The 20929-nt window shown below is 36.4% G+C and overlaps 3 protein-coding genes across 3 annotated transcripts in view; 1 reads left to right on the plus strand and 2 right to left on the minus strand.

Moving 5' to 3' along the window:
- Positions 1-20583, minus strand: part of LOC109219745 — a 36290-nt gene extending 15707 nt beyond the window's left edge. The window contains exons 1-2 of the mRNA XM_019384218.1: positions 20331-20583; positions 14487-14676 (exon numbers count right to left, since the gene is read on the minus strand). Of these exons, the coding sequence (XP_019239763.1) occupies positions 14487-14607 (121 nt within the window). The 5' untranslated portion in view covers positions 14608-14676; positions 20331-20583. The remainder of the gene's footprint in view (positions 1-14486; positions 14677-20330) is intronic.
- On the minus strand, positions 1087-1947 carry LOC109219744 (probable E3 ubiquitin-protein ligase RHC2A). Its single transcript, XM_019384217.1, has one exon. The coding sequence runs from the start codon at positions 1905-1907 to the stop codon at positions 1176-1178; it is 732 nt and encodes a 243-aa protein (XP_019239762.1). The 5' UTR covers positions 1908-1947; the 3' UTR covers positions 1087-1175.
- On the plus strand, positions 8051-9187 carry LOC109219746 (60S acidic ribosomal protein P1-like). The gene is made up of 4 exons (XM_019384219.1): positions 8051-8183; positions 8277-8361; positions 8547-8762; positions 8894-9187. Exons 2-4 carry the CDS (start codon positions 8293-8295, stop codon positions 8945-8947), a joined length of 339 nt encoding a protein of 112 aa, XP_019239764.1. The 5' UTR covers positions 8051-8183; positions 8277-8292; the 3' UTR covers positions 8948-9187.
- Positions 20584-20929: the final 346 nt, after the last annotated feature.

Genomic DNA, 20929 nt, shown 5'->3' on the forward strand with positions numbered 1-20929 from the left:
ATACAAAGCTGAAACAAGTGAATCAGCAAATACAAGCTAGAAGAAGTTTAATATAACAACTATGCCTCAGTTCCAAACAAGTTGGATCGGTGATATGAATGTCCACTTACCGCATTTCTCCATTTAAATCATCCCAGCCCAACATTATACAAGCCATAAGAAGTTTAATATAACATAAAAATAAAAGAAGGTAGAAGTTGTACTTGAGAATGTCCCGGAAGAGAAAAAATATAAAAAGGCATTGTCCTTGCGCAATTATAGAAGCAGAAAATAATATTTGAAATCCTAGGTGCAATGGTGCATAATGAAAAACAGTTCATGAATCCAAGAGTTAATCCGTCACAGATATAATTGTTAGCATATTTAGGCTCAAATCTATTAAAATACTTAAAAACGAGTAACTTCATCCTTTATCAACATGCAATAACTTTATTTACATTTGTTGTTGTCAAGATCTTTTTTTTCATTCTTTTTTCGTATCAGAAGAAATCCCGTGCGCTTCTTTGCCAACTTAAATCAGATGCACAATTTCAAAACTTGTGAAACATCCCCAACTTAAACACAAGGCTTTGTCCGCGGCCAGGTTCAAACCCGTGCCATGCACCTAACTCACATCACGTGTTGTGTCCGTATCATTGAACAAGCACTAGGGGCTTGTCATGATCTTCCTTTCCCTGTCATACTTATAGCTTTGTTAGATAAACACCAAAGCTGATGTACTCCCTCCATCACAATTATACGATAATATTTCTATTGGAACACTCAAAATGTTTGACGTCATTCCTATTCTAAAAAGGGCAGCCCGCTACACTAAAATCCCGCTATTCGGGGGTCTTACGCAGTCTCACCCTGTATTTCTGCAAGAGACTGTTTCTACGGCTCAAACCCGTGACCTCCTGGTAACATGGCAGCGTCATCCCTATTCTATATAACTTTTTTCACAACATTCAAAAATTCAAATCCATTAAATTAATTCACAGTTTGAACTTTGATACTTCACAATATAAGAGAGATATACTGAATTACATATAAAGTTTATTTCCTACTAAAAATTGAATCCATTTTGGCAAAATCATAACACATTCATTTCTCACGATATAATAATTCCATTATAGATAAAATCATACCCAAAAAAGAGAATATTTACAGGTATACACGTTCCTCCTTTGATATCATCATGCATCAACCATCAAAGTATCACCATCTTCGTCGTGCATTTCCTCAAGATCCCATCCCCTAAACTCAACATCATCATCATCATAATTATCATCATCATCACCAACTTCCCTCGATTCTAAGGAATGCACGAATTGTAGAACAACGCGATTCTCCTCAGTTTCTCTATCAATTTCTTCTTGATCTTCTCGCGGCAACTTATGCCGGCAAAGTGGACACGTATTACTCCGATTAAGCCAAGGAACAATACAGTCATTATGAAAGAAGTGCTTACAAGGCAATTCACTCGCTTCCGAATCAACTTCGAATTCCTCCATACAAATCGAACAACAGCAGCTTTTTAACAATTCGTTAATTTTGACGCTGGGGAGCGAGCTGAGGAACGATTTAAGAGTCGGTGAACGGAACTGTGTTAACTCAAAGGAAAAATCATCGGAGTTGTTGTCAGTCCAATCTGAATCGGAATCGGAAGAGTACAAAGTAGTAATGGAATTGGTAGCGACGGCGGTTGGGGGGGTAGAATTGGAGTTAGGAGGTTGAGGAGGAGGAGTAAAAGTTGCAATGGTGTAATTAGGGAGGAGGTGACGATGGAAGCAGCGAGGGCAGCGGAAGGAGGATCTGGCGGCGGAGGTGGTGGTGGTGATGTGGAAAGCGTGGTTGCAGTTGTAGCACCGGTATGAACGGCGGTTGGAGGCGGCGGAGACGGTGGTGGTGGTGGCCTCCGTCGACATGACGGGACTCTTTGTACTCGGTTTCAACTTTTCCTATTTTTTGTTTTATTTTCCATTTAATTTATGTTATAGGTGTTTAACGGGTGGGCCGGGCCGGGCATCTATTTTTTGGACCCGCACGGGTTACGGTCCGTGCTGGTTTTGGGTTGGTTCCTAACGAGTTTAACGGGTTCGGGTTTATCCGGATAAAAATTGAACCGTAAGGGTTACGGATTGAGGGGGCCGGGCCGGGTTTAGTGTATTTTTAATTTTTTTTTGGAATTTTTTATAAATATTGTAAGTTATATTAATACAAAGTACTAACATAAAGAATACAAGGAAGATGGGAAAAGTTTGCACTTATTGCAATTTGCAAGTGCTGCTTTTATTTCATAATTCAAACTTACAAATTAAAAGGTTTACATTTTTAACAACAAGTAAATTCACCAAGGGTTTTAAATATATACCTCTAAAATGCAATATTTCACCTATATAAATAGTGTAATTTTCGACGAACCACCCTCAGGACTATATAGCTTCGCCATTCCCTTGTTTACATAGTTGACTGATCACATAATTGAATTGACAATATGAACAGATAAATAAAACACATAATACAAATAGGTAAAAAAAAAATACCTTGGAAATCAACCGGGCTTTTTCCATGCGTTCAACAAAGTTAGATGAACTATCAACTGCTGATGCTCTTACCACAAAAATTCTGGGTATTTGCTTTAATCTGGGGTTTCCAAGTAAAATCAATTGTAATCCTCTTGGTGTTTTAAATCGATTAATAACATTTGATTTTGCAGTAATTATGGATCTACAAGAACATGTACAAGTACTGCTACTTGCCATTTTTTCCCTTCTTTTTTTCCTGTTCAATTTCTTGCCCACAGAATTGGAAAATTAAAAAAAAAAAAAGTAGCCGTTTAAACCGGGCCGGTCCGGGCCGGTTAACCCGGTAAGAGTTACTGTTCACTCTTTCGGGTTCAACCGGGCCGGTTACCCGTTTCAAAGAATTAAACCGGACCAACCCCCCCAACCCCCCTACCCAGCTCAGCCCAGCCCCCTGTTACCGGTCCGGGCCGGTTCCGGGTTCTACCGGTCTGGGCCGGTCCGGAACCGGGTCAACCCAACCCGTTTAACACCCTTAATTTATATGCATTGATAGGATATTGTTGCGACCAAAAATAGTCACGTAAGTGTACGCGATCGTCAAGTAATAAAGTAGTGAGTAGAGTATCGCTCCCACGAATACTTGTGATTAACTATTGACTGATTCAAACTCAATTAACTTATCGATTGAAGAGATTTTTCATAATCTCATTCTAGATCTCATTTACCTCAAATCTCATTCTGGATTACAAAAGGTGAAAAAGCAAGTGGAAGATATCTTCAAGATTATACAAAGAAGGACAAAGTCGCTCATGGATTTTATTGACCGATTCCAGAGGGAAAGCATGCTGCTCCCGGAAATAGAAAATTGGGATTGGGCGGCTATAACATTCATCAGGAATTTGAACCCAAACAGGTTAGAGGCCTCTAAGAGACTGACGGAAAGCCTTTGAGAATTCTCTGCAAGGACATGAAATGATGTGTACCATCGATACATTACAAAGCTCCGAATAGAAGTAGACATCTCGGTGCTCCCCGAGTTCGAAGTGAAGGATACCCCCGGATATGGCCTTTGACCGAGAGGTACTCGTAGACAAGATGAACTTATGCATCGGGATTCCAAAGTACAATACGAACCGTACCCCCGAACCATATGGAGTGAGATAGACCAGCGACCAAGGCATATTTGTGATGATAGGAATTCCGGTAGGAGAGATTAACTACACATATGCTGGGCTAGAAAAAATCGGAGACGTCCTGGATCAGTGATTATCACTCCAGACCAATGCTCGCCGACTATGGCTTCAGCATGAAAATGATGGATTTAATAGCAGCGCTCAAGGACATGGTGGACAAAGTAAGATAACAGAAATAGATGAAACCTTTATACTCCCTCTCTCCAAACCTCTAACCTTGTGTTAACCCCGCCTCGTGTCTCATCGATCAACACTATATCATTGGCAAATAACATGGACCATGGCACCTCCCCTTAGATGTGTTGCATCAGCACGTCCATTGCCAAGGTAAATAAAAATGGGCTAAGAGCTGATCTCTGGTGTATCCCTTTCACAACTGGGAAATGATCCGAGTCACCTCCCACAGTCCTCACCCGAGTCTTAGAACAATCATACATATCCTTAATCACCCTAGTGTACGCTATCGGAACTCCGCTAACCACATCCATAGAACCTCCTTCAAAATTTTATCATACATTTTTTCAAGGTCAATGAACACCATATGCAAGCCGTTCTTCCTTTTCATATACTGTTCCACTGATCTCCTCACCAAATAAATAGTTTCTGTCGTCGAACGCCCTGACATGAATCCGAACTGATTCTCGGAAATAGACACGCTCCTCCTCACCTTGACTTTCACCACCCTCTCCCAGACCTTTATAGTGTGACTCAACGGCTTTATACCCCTATTGTTATTGTAATATTGGATATCACCCTTGTTCTTGTACAATGGAACTACGTACTGCATCTCCATTCTTCAGACATCTTCTTTGTCTTAAAAATAACATTGAATAACCCAGTAAGCCAATCCAAGTTTGCTTGGCCCGCATTTTTCCAAAATTTCACCGGTATTTCGTTTGGTCCTATCGCTTTACCCCTGCTCATCTTACGCATCACCCTTTCCACCTCATCTAACTTAATATGCTTACAATACCCAAAATCATGCCGACTCTCGAAATATTCCAACTCACCCAACACGATGTTTATGTTCACTCTCCGTTCAACAATTTATAGAAGTATGTCTGTCATCTTCGTCTAATATGTGCCTCGTCCATCAATACATTACCACCTCGTCTTTGATGCACTTCACTTGGTCCAAGTCTCGGGACTTCCTCTCATTCACCTTGGCCAACCGGTATAGCTTTTTGTCCCTGCTTTTGCCTCCAAGTTTCTCGTACAAACGTCTAAACACCGTAATCTTGGCCCTGTCACTGCTAAAGTCGCCTCTTTCTTTGCCTTCTTATAACACTCCAGATATGTCCTTTTTCGCTCCTTATTTGTACTCTCCACAAGCTTTAAATAAGTCGCATTCTTGGCTTCCGCTTTACCTTGGACCTCTCTATTCCACCACCAGTCCCTTTTGTGACCCCCAGAATACCCTTTCGTGACCCCTAAAATTTCTCTAGCAGCTTCCCTAATGCAATTCACTGTCACATCCTTGATGTATCCCCCTACTCCTCCATGACCCCATAGCCAGCAATCTCTCTCCTACTAAGCTTTGTCCTTAGTCAAGTTATCCCACTTGATCTTAGGTTGCCTACGCATCACCCTCTTCTTCCTACTCATCATGATTTTCAGGTCCATAACTATGAGCCTATGTTGGGTCTTGAGGTACTCACTTGGGATGACTTTGCAATCAACACATAAACCTTTATCATATTTCGTAGAGAGAAGGTAATCAATCTAGGTCCTGGCCACCGAACTCCAAAATGTGACCAGGTGCTCCTCCCTATTTGAAAAACTCGAGTTAGCTAACCAAGTCAAAAGCTCTAGAGAAATCCAATAGCGAGGTACCTTCCTTGTTCCTATCCCCAAAATCAAACCCGCCATGCACATTATCATAACCCCTAGCATTAGCCCCAATATAGCCATTGAAATCCCCTCCATAATGACATATACTCCCTCTGTTCCAATTTATGTGAACCTGTTTGACTGGGCACGAAGTTTAAGAAAAAATGAAGACTTTTGGAATTTGTGATTCTAAACAAGTTAAAAAGGGCCCAAAGCATTTGTGTGGTTATAAAAACTTCTCATTAAGGGTAGAATTGTAAGTTTACACTAAATTATTTCCAAATTTAGAAAGGGTCATTCTTTTTGGAACGGACTAAAAAGGAAATAGGTTCACATAAACTGGAACACATGGAGTAGTATTATTAAAAATTTAAAATTTTAAAATTAAAGTAAGCATACATGGTAAATAATATTATAAATGTATATGGAGTGAACTGGTGTTTCAGTAGGCATACCGCGTAGATTTCTCAAAATAAAAAGAACAAAATAAGAGGTTTTTACTTTGGGGTTTTGACACAGTTACCCATAAAAACAAAACTTTTTACCCTTGTCTACCTATTTATTTTTTTACCCATAAACTAATTACATTTCCTACCCATAGTAATTTTTGTGGGGAATTTTTTCTTTATTCTCAAATTCTTTTTTATTTCTATGCTTCTTTTCTTTTCTCCTTTTCTTTTTTCTCATTTTCTTCCTATTTTTTTTCTCTTTTATTCATTTATTTTTGCCCAAATCGTATTATTGATATTTTTACCATAACTTATTTCACACTCAAATTTGACTCCTTCTTTATTTTATTTTTATTTTTATTTATTTTTTATTTCTTGTTCCTTTTCTAATTCCACGTGATTGCTATGCAAACCTTGATCTCCTTCCCTACAAATATCAGTACATCTCTAGCATTAGCAGTAACACCAACCAGTGATGGAGCAAGAAAACATAATCTAAGGCCACTAAATCTCCATATATACTAGTTAGAATAGAAATAATAACAAAATATTGGAAAATGCAATAAAAATATAAGTAGCAAAAAAGACTTCTAGTACCATATGATACCAATATGGTATGCATTTATACCAACAGAGTATATGATTGCTCTAGAATATTGCTACAACTATTTTGTGACTATATTATTGTACCAAAACATTAAAGGATACAATAACAGTATGAGAAAATTACATGCTCGCGTTGCAAGCTAAATATTTGCTAAGCAACTTGCTCATTCCATATACTAACATGGTATATAGGTGTATGGGTCGTTCCAACAATTGCCTATAATTATAAAAACTATTACATAAGACACATAATTTATATCCATTAGCACAAAAAAAATTTCAGCACTGCAAATCACGTTCATATAAATAATTTCATAATAGAATTTACTTAAAATGCAGCCAAAACAACCAAAAAATGTTTAAACTACCATATGATACCAATATGGCATATAACTATACCAACATGGTATGCAGTTTTACTGGTTATTTCCGGCAACTATATGACTATACTACTATTACATAACACACATGCATAAAGAGAAATAAAAAAATAGTGTAACACAAATTAATATAATAAAGTATTTCAAGATATTGTACTATATTAGTATTATTAAAATAAAATCAAATATTGTACTAATAAATGCAGCTAATACAACCAAAAAATGAATCAACTAGCATATGATACCAATATAGTATATAGCTATACTAATATGGTATATAGTTGCAATGAATTGTATACCAAAATGGTATATTTGTATACTATTTGAGTATAGAATACAAATTCCTCTTCTTCTCTTGTTCAACTATATTTCAACCCAAACTTCTAAAATCTACTACAAAATCTCCACCAAATTGACTAAAACTTTAGATACAACCTCCAATCAACTTTCCAAACAAACCCATATAGGATCGGATCAAAATAATTAAAAACTCAAACAAACCAAGTTATGAGTTTCAAGTTTCAAGGTCCTTCAATGGTGTATTTGAATTTTTGTACAATAAATCTCCAAAAACCAGTTTGGGTGAAGAGAAAGAATTGTTTTTGTAAGCATTATCTACTTTTCTTTGTTTGAATCAATGAATTGTTTTTATCGAATACACAAAGAGAGCCCTTTGAGTGTTGTGGTTCGATTTCTTTTTTATATAACAGGGAGTGCTCAAGACTGATGATTTCTTTCCATCAGAAGGCTGCAACTGGGAAGCTTACTGGTGTATACATAAAGTATAACATCTCTAAATACGAGATTTGGATTTTTGATTGCTGAAATTAGATTGTCGTTTTTGCTTCAAATGAAAAAAGAGTAGAGTGGAGTAAGAGTTGGAGAAACAGTTGAGATGAGGGACAAGCTGCACGTGATTCCAATTATTACTCCCTAATAATCGGGTAAATAGTTTGGACAGCATAGGTAGGAATAATAAATAATTTAAGCCTGAGCATTAAAGGATAAATAATTTGAAATTAATAGGTATAAAGTGAGATTTTCTCTTTTACTTTCCCTTTCAAGGCAAATGGACCTATTATCTTCTTGGGCTTCATTAAGGTAAACGGGCCCCCAAAGTTCTGTCAACTTTATAACATCTCCCATGTTCTAAATCACAAAACCCTAGCACTCAGCAGCATCTGTGGATTGTGGAAGCAGCCGTCATTTGATTTGAAGGTAAAAATCTAATTCCCACAGCCACTCAGTAACCATTTTCATCAATTATTTTCTCCATTTCCTCAACAAAAAAAAAAATTGTTTGTAAAACAGGAACAACGTTAATCAAATGTCGATCGGAGAAATCGCTTGTACTTACGCTTGTTTAATCCTCAACGATGAGGACATTCCCATCACCGTATGTTTCTCTTCCCTATATTTTAGATTTTTTCACTTTTTTTACTGCTATTTTTAATGAGATTTAAGTTATATACACTGACATTATAAAAATATTAGAATTTAACTTGTGATAGCATGTCAATTACCATTTATATAAGTTATTAATTAATGTACTGATTTGGGTTTTGATTTTTACTGTAATAGGCAGAGAAAATTGCTTCTATAGTAAAAGCAGCAAATGTAACAGTGGAGCCTTACTGGCCTTTGTTGTTCGCTAAACTTGCTGAGAAGAGAAACCTCGGAGATCTTATTATGAATGTCGGTGCTGGTGGCGGTGGGGCTGCTGTTGCTGTTTCTGCACCAGCTGGTGGTGCTGCTGCTGGTGCTGCTGCGGCCGCTCCAGCTGCTGAGGAAAAGAAGGTAAAAAAAGAAAGAAATGAATATTAGTTATATTGATTGATAGAAATTTTGATTTTGTATAGAAGGTGATAATCTTTTTGACTGTAAAATGTGCATGAGCTAACGTTTTTTTTAATTTGGAATGTGAACAGGAAGAGCCTAAGGAAGAAAGCGATGACGACATGGGATTCAGTCTTTTCGATTAGGAGCGACTTTCTGTATGATTTTATGGGTTCTATTTTTTCTGAGAAAATTTGGCATATGTTAGTGATAGAATTTTGCTCGGGAGCACTCTTGATATGTTTGTTATAAATATCATGTAATCTTGGTGTGTTATGAACAAGTTCTGCTAGAGATTGTTCAGTAATCTGAGTATATTTTTGTCTTTGTATCCCCAAATGCAAACTACTATCTTTAACTATTATAACAATTGGCATCTTGGAAAACCATGTCTCATGAACTTGCATTGGATCAATCTATCGTTTGACAATCATGTTGGTCTAATGAAGCATTTTTAAAGCTATTTTGATCGGCTATAAAGTTGGCATAGTTTTGTATTATTGAAATTTCTTCTTTTGTTCATATGCATATGCATCCTTATCTTTCATGAGCTGAGGGTCTACCAGAGACAGTCTCTCTGCCTTCTTAAAGGTAGGGATAAGGTCTGCGTACACACTACCCTCATTAGATCTCACTTATGGGATTACACTGGGTTTGTTGTTGTTCATATGCATATGCATTTACTATTAGTATGTTTTAGTCTTCATTCGCAGTATAAGTTGCGAATGGGGACTAGAATTTGGTTTGTGTTTGCTCATGCTCAATAGAGGAGAGTCTGATTAGTTGGAGTTGATTATAATTGGTATTAAGCACTTAGGGAAGACTGTCATCTTAAAAAGGTGTTGTGTTAAATACGATATACAGAACATCTCTAGATTAACTTCTTTACTCTGTAGTCTGTAGTGTCCCACTGCCTCTTCTTAGCATTTGGCTACCAAATGCATGCTAAGAGCATACTCATGATCCTACGATGGTCTTTATTTTGGAGATCTCAACTTCCAAGTGAGAATCACTTGGCATATAAGATTGTATTATTTACAACCGTTGCGATTTTGTCATTTCATCTATGCTTTGTTTTGTCAAGCAAATCTTCTGCTTGTATCTTTGGCTCTTCTATGCTTAAATTAAAGTCTTGTCCTTCTTTTCTTTTGTTCATTCTATTCCTGGCCTGAGCTTCAAAATGCTTCCTGTGTGTTACCTTTTGGCAATTGAACCTCTATTTTGATTTATTTGGGACAACCATTTCTAATGTTTGGGAATTTATTCTAAGGAGAAGCATATGAGAGGTCAATTACATAAACACGTGATTTGGTTGAAATGTGTTTCTATCAGTCAACTTGCTTCAACAAGCTGAATTTCTCTGATCGTGTTAGCTACATATAAGTTTAAATCCAGCTATTGAAGTTGACATAACCGATGAGCTGAAATATAAAAGGATGGAATAGCTCATTGCCAGTTTATAAAAATTCTTGTAAGATGTACCTAATCTAGTACATATATCATATTTAATTTTTTTACTTCTACTTTTTCCTAGTTCTTGAATAAGAATCATATGTGCATCCTTTACATAAATTTCCTAATACATGAACAAAGAAAATTCACGTACCATAGAAATCAAAAGGTCTTCTCATTCAACACAAGTTTCAATTTTCCATATCATATGTGTCGGACTCCTTATGGAATAGGTTTCCTTAAAAATATATTTATATTTGGGTTATTACTCCTTATGGATGTAGATTTGTTGTGTATCTCAAAGAGACAAAGGGATTCTGAGGTAGTTTCGTGTATATCCCATGGAAACTAAAGGAATATCATTTCTACCACTCTACTCTACCAAAGGTGCTTGTTACAAATATCTGATGTATGGTTTGAATCAATCATCGATTTGATGAGATAGTCAAATAATATTTCGTTCATAAAAATCAGAATAACCACCATGCATATAAGTTTGAGAGGCGTGCTATTATTTTTAAAACTATACGTGAATGATACTCTTGATAAAATATGATATCTCAATGGTCCAAAAGGGTACACTGTTAGTATTAATTTAGAAGTGATTCAAAATTTAATTTTACATTTTGGGAAATGCTCCAAATGTGTTTCAACTCAGTAGATTGCGAAAAGATCTTATTAACAATTTTTGTACATGAAGAGGTTCTGTTGTGTTCTTCTTTTTTTTTTGGTTTCCCACCGGTGTTCGGTACCCGTATTAGAGCCCGACTATATCCGGATTCGCGCCGCGTAGGGCCCCTTTCGGGGGGAAGCGCTCCCTACCAAGGATTTTTCCATACCCAGGGCTCGAACCCGAAACCTCTGGTTAAGGGAAGAGCAGTCCCATCCACTGCACCACATCCTGTGTTGTGTTCTTCGCCAAGTCCAAACTTGTGGACTTGCCTTTAAATCGAAGACCAAGAGCCCAAGTCATACAAGAAATCGTAAAAATTGCACGGGACGCCTTATTTGGTCGCCCCCATTTAACCTATACCCATTTTTTTTTAAACTTTTAACTTATACCCACTTTTTAAACAACTTCAGCACCCTTTCTCCTCCTCCTCCTCCTCCTCCTCAAAGTTATATCCGCCTCTTCTTTCTCAAACTTCTCCTTCTCCCTTTTCTGCAAGAAATCTGTTACGGCTATAACATGTATTCACACAACGTCTTCAAGAAATTAATAATCATTTTTAGAAAGAAAAGTCTGAGATTGTACAGTGTGGTGGAGCTACTCAATCTTTTGAATATGTCATCTTAGGGATCATTACTGTTCTTGGTAGTCTGAGTCTTTGTTGTTTTCATTGCAAAGTGGAATGCTTTTCCTGTGTTGCTTCTCTTTTACTACATTGCACGCCATTACCCTTAATCGTTGTCATTCTCTTATTTTAAAGCTGTAACTGAACCTATAAACCAGACTTCGACTCCAACATATCATAAAGATAATACTTTGATCCTCATAAGGATTTCTTAATTGTTTTGTATTTTCGAATATCAGTTGCTTAGCAATAAAAATGGCTGAGCAAAGCCGAGTGTGAGTTAGACGAAATGAGGTTGTTGCATTTAAACTGGCGAACAAAAAACTTCAGCTCTAGAGCTGAAGTTCGACAGTTACTAAACAAAAACTTCAAGCTCTAGAGCTGAAGCTTACAAACAAAAACTTCAGCTCTAGACCTGAAGTTCGCCAGTTACAAACAAAAACTTCAGCTCTAGAGCTGAAGTTCGACAGTTAAAAAACAAAAACTTCAGCTCTAGAGCTGAAGCTTACAAACAAAAACTTCAACTCTAGAGCTGAAGTTCGCCAGTTACAAACAAAAACTTCAGCTCTAGAGCTGAAGTTCGACAGTTACAAAACAAAAACTTCAGCTCTAGAGCTGAACTTAGGGGTGTTCGTCGGTCGGTACGGTACGGTATTTAGACATTTCGGTTCGGTATTTTCGGTATTCGGTTTTTTAAAATCCTATACCAATACCGTACCTAATTAAATTCGGTATGGTTCGATTTTTCTCCTTTCGGTTTCGGTTTATTCGGTTCGGTAATTTTGGTTTATTCGGTTTGAATACCTAACTAGTGCATAGAGCCATAGACTATAATATTCTTAATTAAAGTACTCAAAAATACAAAACTGAAAATGTTTGTTGACAAAAAATTTGTCCAAAACTAACAAATATCGATCCAAATAGAGAAAAGTGTACATAAAAGAATATTTGATCATTAGAAATGTCTTGTTACTTGTTTAGAGTTAATTGATGAACTTAGAGAATAAAGGAAAGTAAAATTTAGATTTTTTATATTTATATTATAATTTATAATATATGTTTTGTGTAATATAATATATATTTCGGTACGGTATCGGTATTTCGGTTTTTTATTTTAAAAAACCAAATACCATACCTAATACCATTTTTTTGAAAAACTTAAACCAAATACCATACCAAATACCAAAATACCGTATACCAAATACCAAAATTTTCGGCTTCGGTACGGTAATTCGGTATTTACCAAATTATGCACAGCCCTAGCTGAACTTCAAGCCCGGCTACTAGAATGCTGAAGTTTTGCGTGATTGCCTTTGCTACTTCAACCCCGTATGCTGAAGTTATCACTACTAGAATTCCGGAAAAAAGCGACCAACGTTGGTCGCTTATTGGCCAAAAAGCGACCAACCACGCCTGGTCGATATTAAGCTGGTCCCTTTACCTTAGGGACCAAAGTTGGTCGCTAAATAGCGACCATCGTTGGTCTCCCAGGTAAAAGGACCAAATTTTCCGGGCAAAGCATATAGCGACCAACTTTGGTCGCTCAAATATTTTAGTATTATATATTTGGCGACCAAAGTTGGTCTCCAGATGTAAATAACGTTTTATTTTTATTTATTTTTAATCATATCAAGCGACCAACTTTGGTCGCTATATTAATAAATGTTATANATTAGATTGTAGATAAAAAGATAATGTTCCAACTTCAAACAAAAGGTAGGACCTGATGACTTGATCTTAAATGGACTAAAGATATCAATTCTTTGACAAAATAATTTTCAAATAAGAATCTGACATCTTTCTCAAGAAATATTGAATAAATTATATTTTCACGCTGCCTATTCTGGTTGTAAATATTGAAGTGGGCAAGCAAACTGAGTGCGAAAGAGTAGCTGATTTAAAAGTTTTTGATGTTTGGACATATATTTGAGGTACATGTTCTTTTTTTCTTTAATGTTTAGATGTTCATGTTGTTAGCAGAAAGAAAAACACATCATTGAATTGGATGAATTTCAAAATTACGACAGCAAACCAGGCCACAAGATAGTTTAGGCTCTTGTGCTCTAGCTTGACAAAAGAAAACATATTTTTTCTGCAGTATTTGTTAACTACTCGTGAGATAAATGTACATATTGAACATTCTTTACTTATACTTAATATTTGATTTTTCTTGTGAAAGAGCAAAGTAGGCCTTCAGTATCAAAAGTAAGATAGCTACTCGCAGACCAATTTGTTATATTCACTCTTTATTTTAAGATGTCGCTCTATTTTCTGTTTCATNAGGTCCTTAAATTACATGCACAGACGGCATAATAGCAGGCGAGGCCAGTTTAGATAGTACTGAAGCAATATTAGTGCATAAAACTTAAACATATACACAGCAGTAGTGTTAAGGATTGTGTACAGAATATGTGTACATGAGTTAACAGAATATGTGTACATTTGTTAATAAAATATGTGTACAAGAAAAGGATTAAGTTGACTTACATATAAGCCTATTTTAAGTTGCACCACACTCATTGAGGTTGAGCAGATATGTGCTAGCACTTATTGTTGAATCAGCCAAGGAAAGATTTCAATATGTTCTTTGACTCGTAACCAAAATGATACTTCAAGTTTATAAGCTTTAGCTGGGGGGAGTAAATCAGCGAGCTACTTTAAACTAACATGCAAGAAAACATATAATACGCTATGCTAGAACCTAATATGCAGCACCTTCTCCATTATGGTTTAATTCACAATAATTGCTTTACAAAAAACCTGATTGAAGTAACAGACATTACAGTTATCTAAGCCATATATTTTTTGATAACCGAACTGAACCATACATGGAAACACATGAAACCAAAAGGTTGTATTTCCAGAATGTGTTATTCTTTTAACTGACTCCGAAACACAGCTAACAAAAAGAAGAGCTTATTAACCAAAAAGTATATACCTTGTAGTCCACACGCGAGGCGATTAAAATTGCGCTCGGAGGAAAGGCCGTATGCTCTACCCTTATACACGCCTCCAACCACGTTCAACCATAATGAGAGAGTTTCTTCCTCCGATGGCATGATTGGTTGGCCTTGCTCATCGGTCGGATGACTCCTAGCGAGCTCTTCCACTGCTTCTTTATGCCGATTTTACATTAAAAGTGAAATTTAGTATATAAACAATCATTATAAACTCATCGACACCTTGTAAAAATTCATTTCTTAAACCCCGCCGATTAGGAAGATTCCTATCGTACATCCACATACGATGTTCCATCTACATATACAAACAACAAATTTATTATTCTTACTCATTTAATTTTATAACAATTACAACATAAGAAACATAGTTACTCTAAACTAAATAGAAGAGTGTTGATTGGACTTATCATATCATGGTTGTAAAGTAAAGGGAAAAAGGATATGAGGAGCTTGGAGAATAATCTGTTGTCCTTTCTGGAGCTTCTTGGGAGGAAGGTTACACGTGGATAGGAAGCCTGAAGATGGGTGACTATTGATCTTTGGACTCGCTATATCACATCTTTGTACTTTGCCATTGTCACCATGGCAACTGTTGGTAAGCTATTTCTTTTTACTGCAAAGTTCAAATTCTATTAGCTTATTGATTTTATCATTATAGTTCCATCTATTCATTTATACAAATGTCTAAAACAACACTCATGTTTTACTCCCTTCTTTACTTCGGATCTTCGTACTAATCTTTTAGATTCATCTTAAACACAAGTGTGTCTTTTGAATTTTTATCACTTCTTTGCTTATTGTTTCCCACTAGGAAAAGCAGAAATAAGAATTAGCAAAGGTAGTGTGGGAATCAGTGTTTTGGATAGCGTGCGGCGACAAATAGCGACGAGGGTCCGCTTCACTGAGGCGAGCAGCGAAGCGCTCGCCTTTTTGCTGTGAAGCGATAATTTATACAAAAAAATAAAATATTCTATATATAACTAAAAACTCAAATAGCAATAATATATTAATAAATATATCAATTTTCAAAAATTAGAAACTCAATATATAACTATAGTAGATTCATACTAACAAGCAACATCTATTCTTCTTCAAGCTAATCCCAAGCTATATCATTTCTTTTATTACCATCGGATGACGCCATTTCAATATTGTTTTATAGGAAAAAATTATCCAGTCAATGTGCGATTAATTCTAACTCTTTAACTGCAAAAAAGGAGGAAATTCCAGAGCAGAAAAAAGAAAAAAAAGAAGAGAAGAAGAACTGAAGAAGCTCTATGAACTGAAGAAAAGACAGAGCTTTTCTCAGACTAATCTGTTGAGTGCAGCAGCAGTGATAAAAAACAGAGCCAAAAAAAAAAAGAGAAGAAGAAGAAGAAGAAAAAGGAAGAAAAAACAGAGTAACACAGATTCTGTTATGTTGCAGCAGCAGCGATAAAAAACAGAGCCCAAAAGAAAGAAGAAGAAGAAGAAAAAGGAAGAAAAAACAGAGTAACACAGTGTTGCTCTGTTCTGTTGCAGCAGCGATTAAAAACAGAGCCCAAAACAAAAAGAAAGAAGAGAGAAGAAAGAAGAAAGAAAGAAGAAAGAAGGAAAAAAAAATTGGACAGAGTCACAGAACAGAAACTCGAAGAAAGAAGAAAAGAGATGAAGAGAAGCATACCTGATGAAGAAAGAAGAAAGGAAATCGCTGGTCTGCCGTAGGTTTGCTGTCGACTTGAAGGAGAAAGAGTAAAGAAATCGGGAGCCCTAATTTTTTGTTTTAACAGATCGCTGCTACTACCTTCTTCTTTTCTTTTTTGCAAAAAGCGTCGCTATAGCTCGCCTCACGCTACAAAGGCAGAGGCACTCGCCATTTTGAAAACGCTACGCCACACTGTAAAATAGCGATGGCAGCTCGCATCACCTCGCCTCACGCTATTAGCGCTGAGGCGAGCGCTATTTACAACACTGGTGGGAATAATGCAGTAAAATTTAGTGACTTTCAGTTTATTAGGAATTACAGTTGAGATTAGTGATTTTTGGTTTAAATGATTGTAGTAATTCTGTTAGCTAAGGGTATTAGTTACTTGATACAGAGGCTATAAATCACATGAAGCCATGCTTCAATAATTCTCTTCAGAATCAAATTCACATTTAGTTGGAGATATTGAAAATTCAGATGCAACAGGAAATAGTTGTACTTCAATTGCTAAGAACTTTGAATTATTAGCTCCTCCATAACCTACATAATTAAATATATAAAAGTTGCAATTTTGAGTGATACTACAAGGATTTTAACTCTTTGAATATTCGGCTCATCACCTTTGTATGATGTCCTAACATATTTTGCTGATCTCTCGGCGCTTCTGTTATTAGTTGTACTTCAATTTCTAAGAACTTTGAATTATTAGCTCCTCCATAACCTACATAATTAAATATATAAAAGTTGCAATTTTGAGTGATACTACAAGGATTTTAACTCTTTGAATATTCGGCTCATCACCTTTGTATGATGTCCTAACATATTTTGCTGATCTNTGCTTGTAGTAAAATACAACATGCTTGTGGCTATATTTTTCGTGCTCATAAACAAAGTAGAATTCGTGAATTTGCTCAACAATGTGCTAGTGCTGGCCTTCCATTTAGAAAAGTTCCAAAAGATGTTTGTACTAGGTGGAATTCTACTTATGAAATGCTTACAATTGCTTATGACTATCGGGTGCCCATTCAAAAGGTATTTAATATGCATAATGCTTTACCCTGTTGATTCAAATTGTTGATTCTGATTGGGATGAGATCAGAGAGCTTTACTAAATTTTTAGAAAAATTTTATTATGCTACAAAACAATTTTCTGGTATATATTATCCTACTATTACACAAATATTATGGTATATTTGTGGAATTTCTGTTGTATTTGGTAAGTATAAAAAAAATCCAACTTATGCACCAGCCATTAAAGAATTATATTTGTATTTGAGATTTGAAAGTTCTATTAATAAAATAAAAGGCTCTAAGCGATGAATTATTTTTATGAATTGTCTTAGTTACTTAATAGTTAATACTTTAAAATTATATTAAATAAATTATAACTCTATTATAAATTTATATTTACTAGAATATTTCATTACAAGTCTTTTGTTTTAATATTTTATAATTCTTTACTTAGTTTTCTAATTTTCGTTTTAACATACTAACATAGTAACATTTAAGTTTATTAAATAAGTCAAAAATCTAGCCGTTGCAAACTTTAAAAACATAGTAATTTTCAAAAAACTAGACGTTTTCTTATTAAAAAAAAATACACTTAAGGCCCACGAACCCGTCCCGTCCCATCCCATTCCGTCCCGTCCCGTCCCATCCCGTCCTATCCCGTTTGTTAGCGGGACGGGATGGGACGACCATTTCGTCCCGTTTGTCCCGTCCCGTTTCGTCCCGTCCCACCACCGTCCCGCTTAAATGTCGTCCCGTCCCGTCCCGTCCCGTTAATTTCGTCCCGTCCCGTCCCGTTGGACAGCCATAGCTAAGGGTATTAGTTACTTGATACAGAGGCTATAAATCACATGAAGCCATGCTTCAATAATTCTCTTCAGAATTATGGAGATATTGAAAATTCAGATGCAACAGGAAATAGTTGTACTTCAATTGCTAAGAACTTTGAATTATTAGCTCCTCCATAACCTACATAATTAAATATATAAAAGTTGCAATTTTGAGTGATACTACAAGGATTTTAACTCTTTGAATATTCGGCTCATCACCTTTGTATGATGTCCTAACATATTTTGCTGATCTCTCGGCGCTTCTGTTATATACAGCTCCAAGGTGGTAGTAGTGCTATTAGTTGAGAGACTTTGGAGTAGAAAGAGATTCACTTCTGTAGATTTTGGAACAATGAACCTGTTCTACCTCAGGACCTAATACATCAGGCAAAGTATGTAGACAGAGATTCTACCTAGGTAAAACATACCAACCAAAGTTTATAAACATAACGCTTAAAAATTTAATGCAACGATGAGATATGAACACAAATTCTATGACAAATTTTAAGTACATTAGGCTCATAGTTAAACTTGATTGGATGAAATCACAAAAAAGATGAAGCAACAATATGACATTTGGAACACTTCTCTTAGAGTCGTTGGTTCTGCTCCCAAAATTGAGAGAAAGAATCCAATAGCGACACGATTACGTGAAGTCATAAACACGCGACAAGAAGATGAACATTGCCCTAATTTTGAGATTTTGGGCAGAAATAATTCGAAAATAGAGAGAAAAAAACTCACCGAGATAAAGTTGCCTGAAGGTTACCGATGGCCGCTTAGAACATCGGCGAGAGCGCTGAGTAGAGACTTAGCCGCGTAAGGGAGTTAGCGCTTCCTCGAGAGTTCGCCGTCTGGGGAAGGAAAAGCGTAAACAGGGAGAAAGGTGTTAGTAGGATTTTGTTCTTTTGCCCAATTCTTTTCCCGCCTTCTAATTACAAGCTAATGTTAAAAAAACGGAAAAGGGCCTAAAATGCCCCTCTACTATATAAAATAGGACATCAAAGCCCTACGTTAAAAGTTGGCCCCTTAAATGCCCTTACCGTCTAAAAATGGGCTCAAAAATGCCCTTATTCACTAACGGTAGACATGTAATTCCACGTGGAATTACGTTTGCCTTATTAAAATGCCACATGGATTTAAAATGCCACATGGAATTAAAAATACCCCAACCCCTTATTATTTCCCTACCCCCTACCCCTGGGCCCACCCCCAATCTTAACTTAATATAGCCGTTAGGGTATTGTCAATTACCAGACCATTTCCTTCCCCATTTTCATCCCAAAATTTTAACTGCCCTCTAACTGAGAGGGCAGTTAGAGGTTATGAGTTGGACTTCTGATATAAGTCCAACTGCTGTGAAGTTGTTCAATGACTACAGGATAATTGCTAATGTGTGCAAAGTTGTATTCAATGGGGACCATGGATATGAAAATGGGGAAGGAAATGGTCTGGTAATTGACAATACCCTAACGGCTATATTAAGTTAAGATTGGAGGTGGGCCCGGGGGTAGGGGGTAGGGAAATAATAAGGGGTGGGGTATTTTTAATTCCATGTGGCATTTTAATAAGGCCAGATGTAATTCCACGTGGAATTACATGTCTACCGTTAGTGAATAAGGGCATTTTTGAGCCCATTTTTAGACGGTAAGGGCATTTAAGGGGCCAACTTTTAACGGAGGACTTTGATGTCCTATTTTCTTTAGTAGAGGGGCATTTTAGGCCCTTTTCCGTTAAAAAAGTAGTAATAACTTTTGAGTTTAGACACTTTAGACCAATCAATTTGGCGATTTATTCTGTTGCTCAAGTCAAATGCTGTTACCGACCTAGGATATGGCATTTCCACGTNGCTATTAGTTGAGAGACTTTTGGAGTAGAAAGAGATTCACTTCTGTAGATTTTGGCACAATGAACCTGTTCTACTCAGGACCTAATACATCAGGCAAAGTTATGTAGACAGAGATTCTACCTAGGTAAAACATACCAACCAAAGTTTATAAACATAACGCTTAAAAATTTAATGCAACGATGAGATATGAACACAAATTCTATGACAAATTTTAAGTACATTAGGCTCATAGTTAAACTTGATTGGATGAAATCACAAAAAAGATGAAGCAACAATACGACATTTGGAACACTTCTCTTAGAGTCGTTGGTTCTGCTCCCAAAATTGAGAGAAAGAATCCAATAGCAACACGATTACGTGAAGTCATAAACACGCGACAAGAAGATGAACACTGCCCTAATTTTGAGATTTTGGGCAGAAATAATTCTAAAATAGAGAGGAAAAAACTCACCGAGATAAAGTTACCTGAAGGTTACCGATGGCCGCTTAGAACATCGGCGAGAGCGCTGAGTAGAGAGTTAGCCGCGTAAGGGAGTTAGCGATTCCTCGAGAGTTCGCCATCTGGGGAAGGAAAAGCGTAAACAGGGAGAAAGGTGTTAGTAGGGTTTTGTTCTTTTGCCCAATTCCTTTTCCCGCCTTCTAATTACAAGCTAATGTTAAAAAAATAGTAATCACTTTTGAGTTTAGACACTTTAGACCAATCAATTTGGCGATTTATTCTGTTGCTCAAGTCAAATGTTGTTACCGACCTAGGAAATGGCATTTCCACGTGATAAGTGCTAGATTATGAGAATTTTTCAAATTTCACAACTTAAACAATAACATATGAAAATTTTAATTTATTTATTTTATATTTATAATCTCTCAAACCAGATGCTAACATATGCTTGAAGAAGAAAGGTCACCAGATCCCGTTAACTTCGTCAAAAATTCTGAATATATAAGTGTCACGACCCAAACCGAAGGGCCACGACGGGCACCCGGTGCCTCGCTCAACCGAGTACCAACGTAACATATCTTTCTTATCATACTATCATGGGTAAATGAGCT

Source organism: Nicotiana attenuata, unplaced genomic scaffold, assembly GCF_001879085.1.
Source record: "Nicotiana attenuata strain UT unplaced genomic scaffold, NIATTr2, whole genome shotgun sequence".
In the NCBI taxonomy this organism is placed as follows: domain Eukaryota; kingdom Viridiplantae; phylum Streptophyta; class Magnoliopsida; order Solanales; family Solanaceae; genus Nicotiana; species Nicotiana attenuata.

Bases quoted from the DNA above. Each gene is read 5' to 3' on its own strand.
- LOC109219744 (XM_019384217.1), bottom strand. From the start codon at position 1,907: ATGTCGACGGAGGCCACCACCACCACCGTCTCCGCCGCCTCCAACCGC.
- LOC109219746 (XM_019384219.1), top strand. From the start codon at position 8,293: ATGTCGATCGGAGAAATCGCTTGTACTTACGCTTGTTTAATCCTCAAC. The intron at 8,362-8,546 runs GTATGTTTCTCT...TTACTGTAATAG, and splicing joins ATGAGGACATTCCCATCACC to GCAGAGAAAATTGCTTCTAT. The intron at 8,763-8,893 runs GTAAAAAAAGAA...GAATGTGAACAG, and splicing joins CAGCTGCTGAGGAAAAGAAG to GAAGAGCCTAAGGAAGAAAG.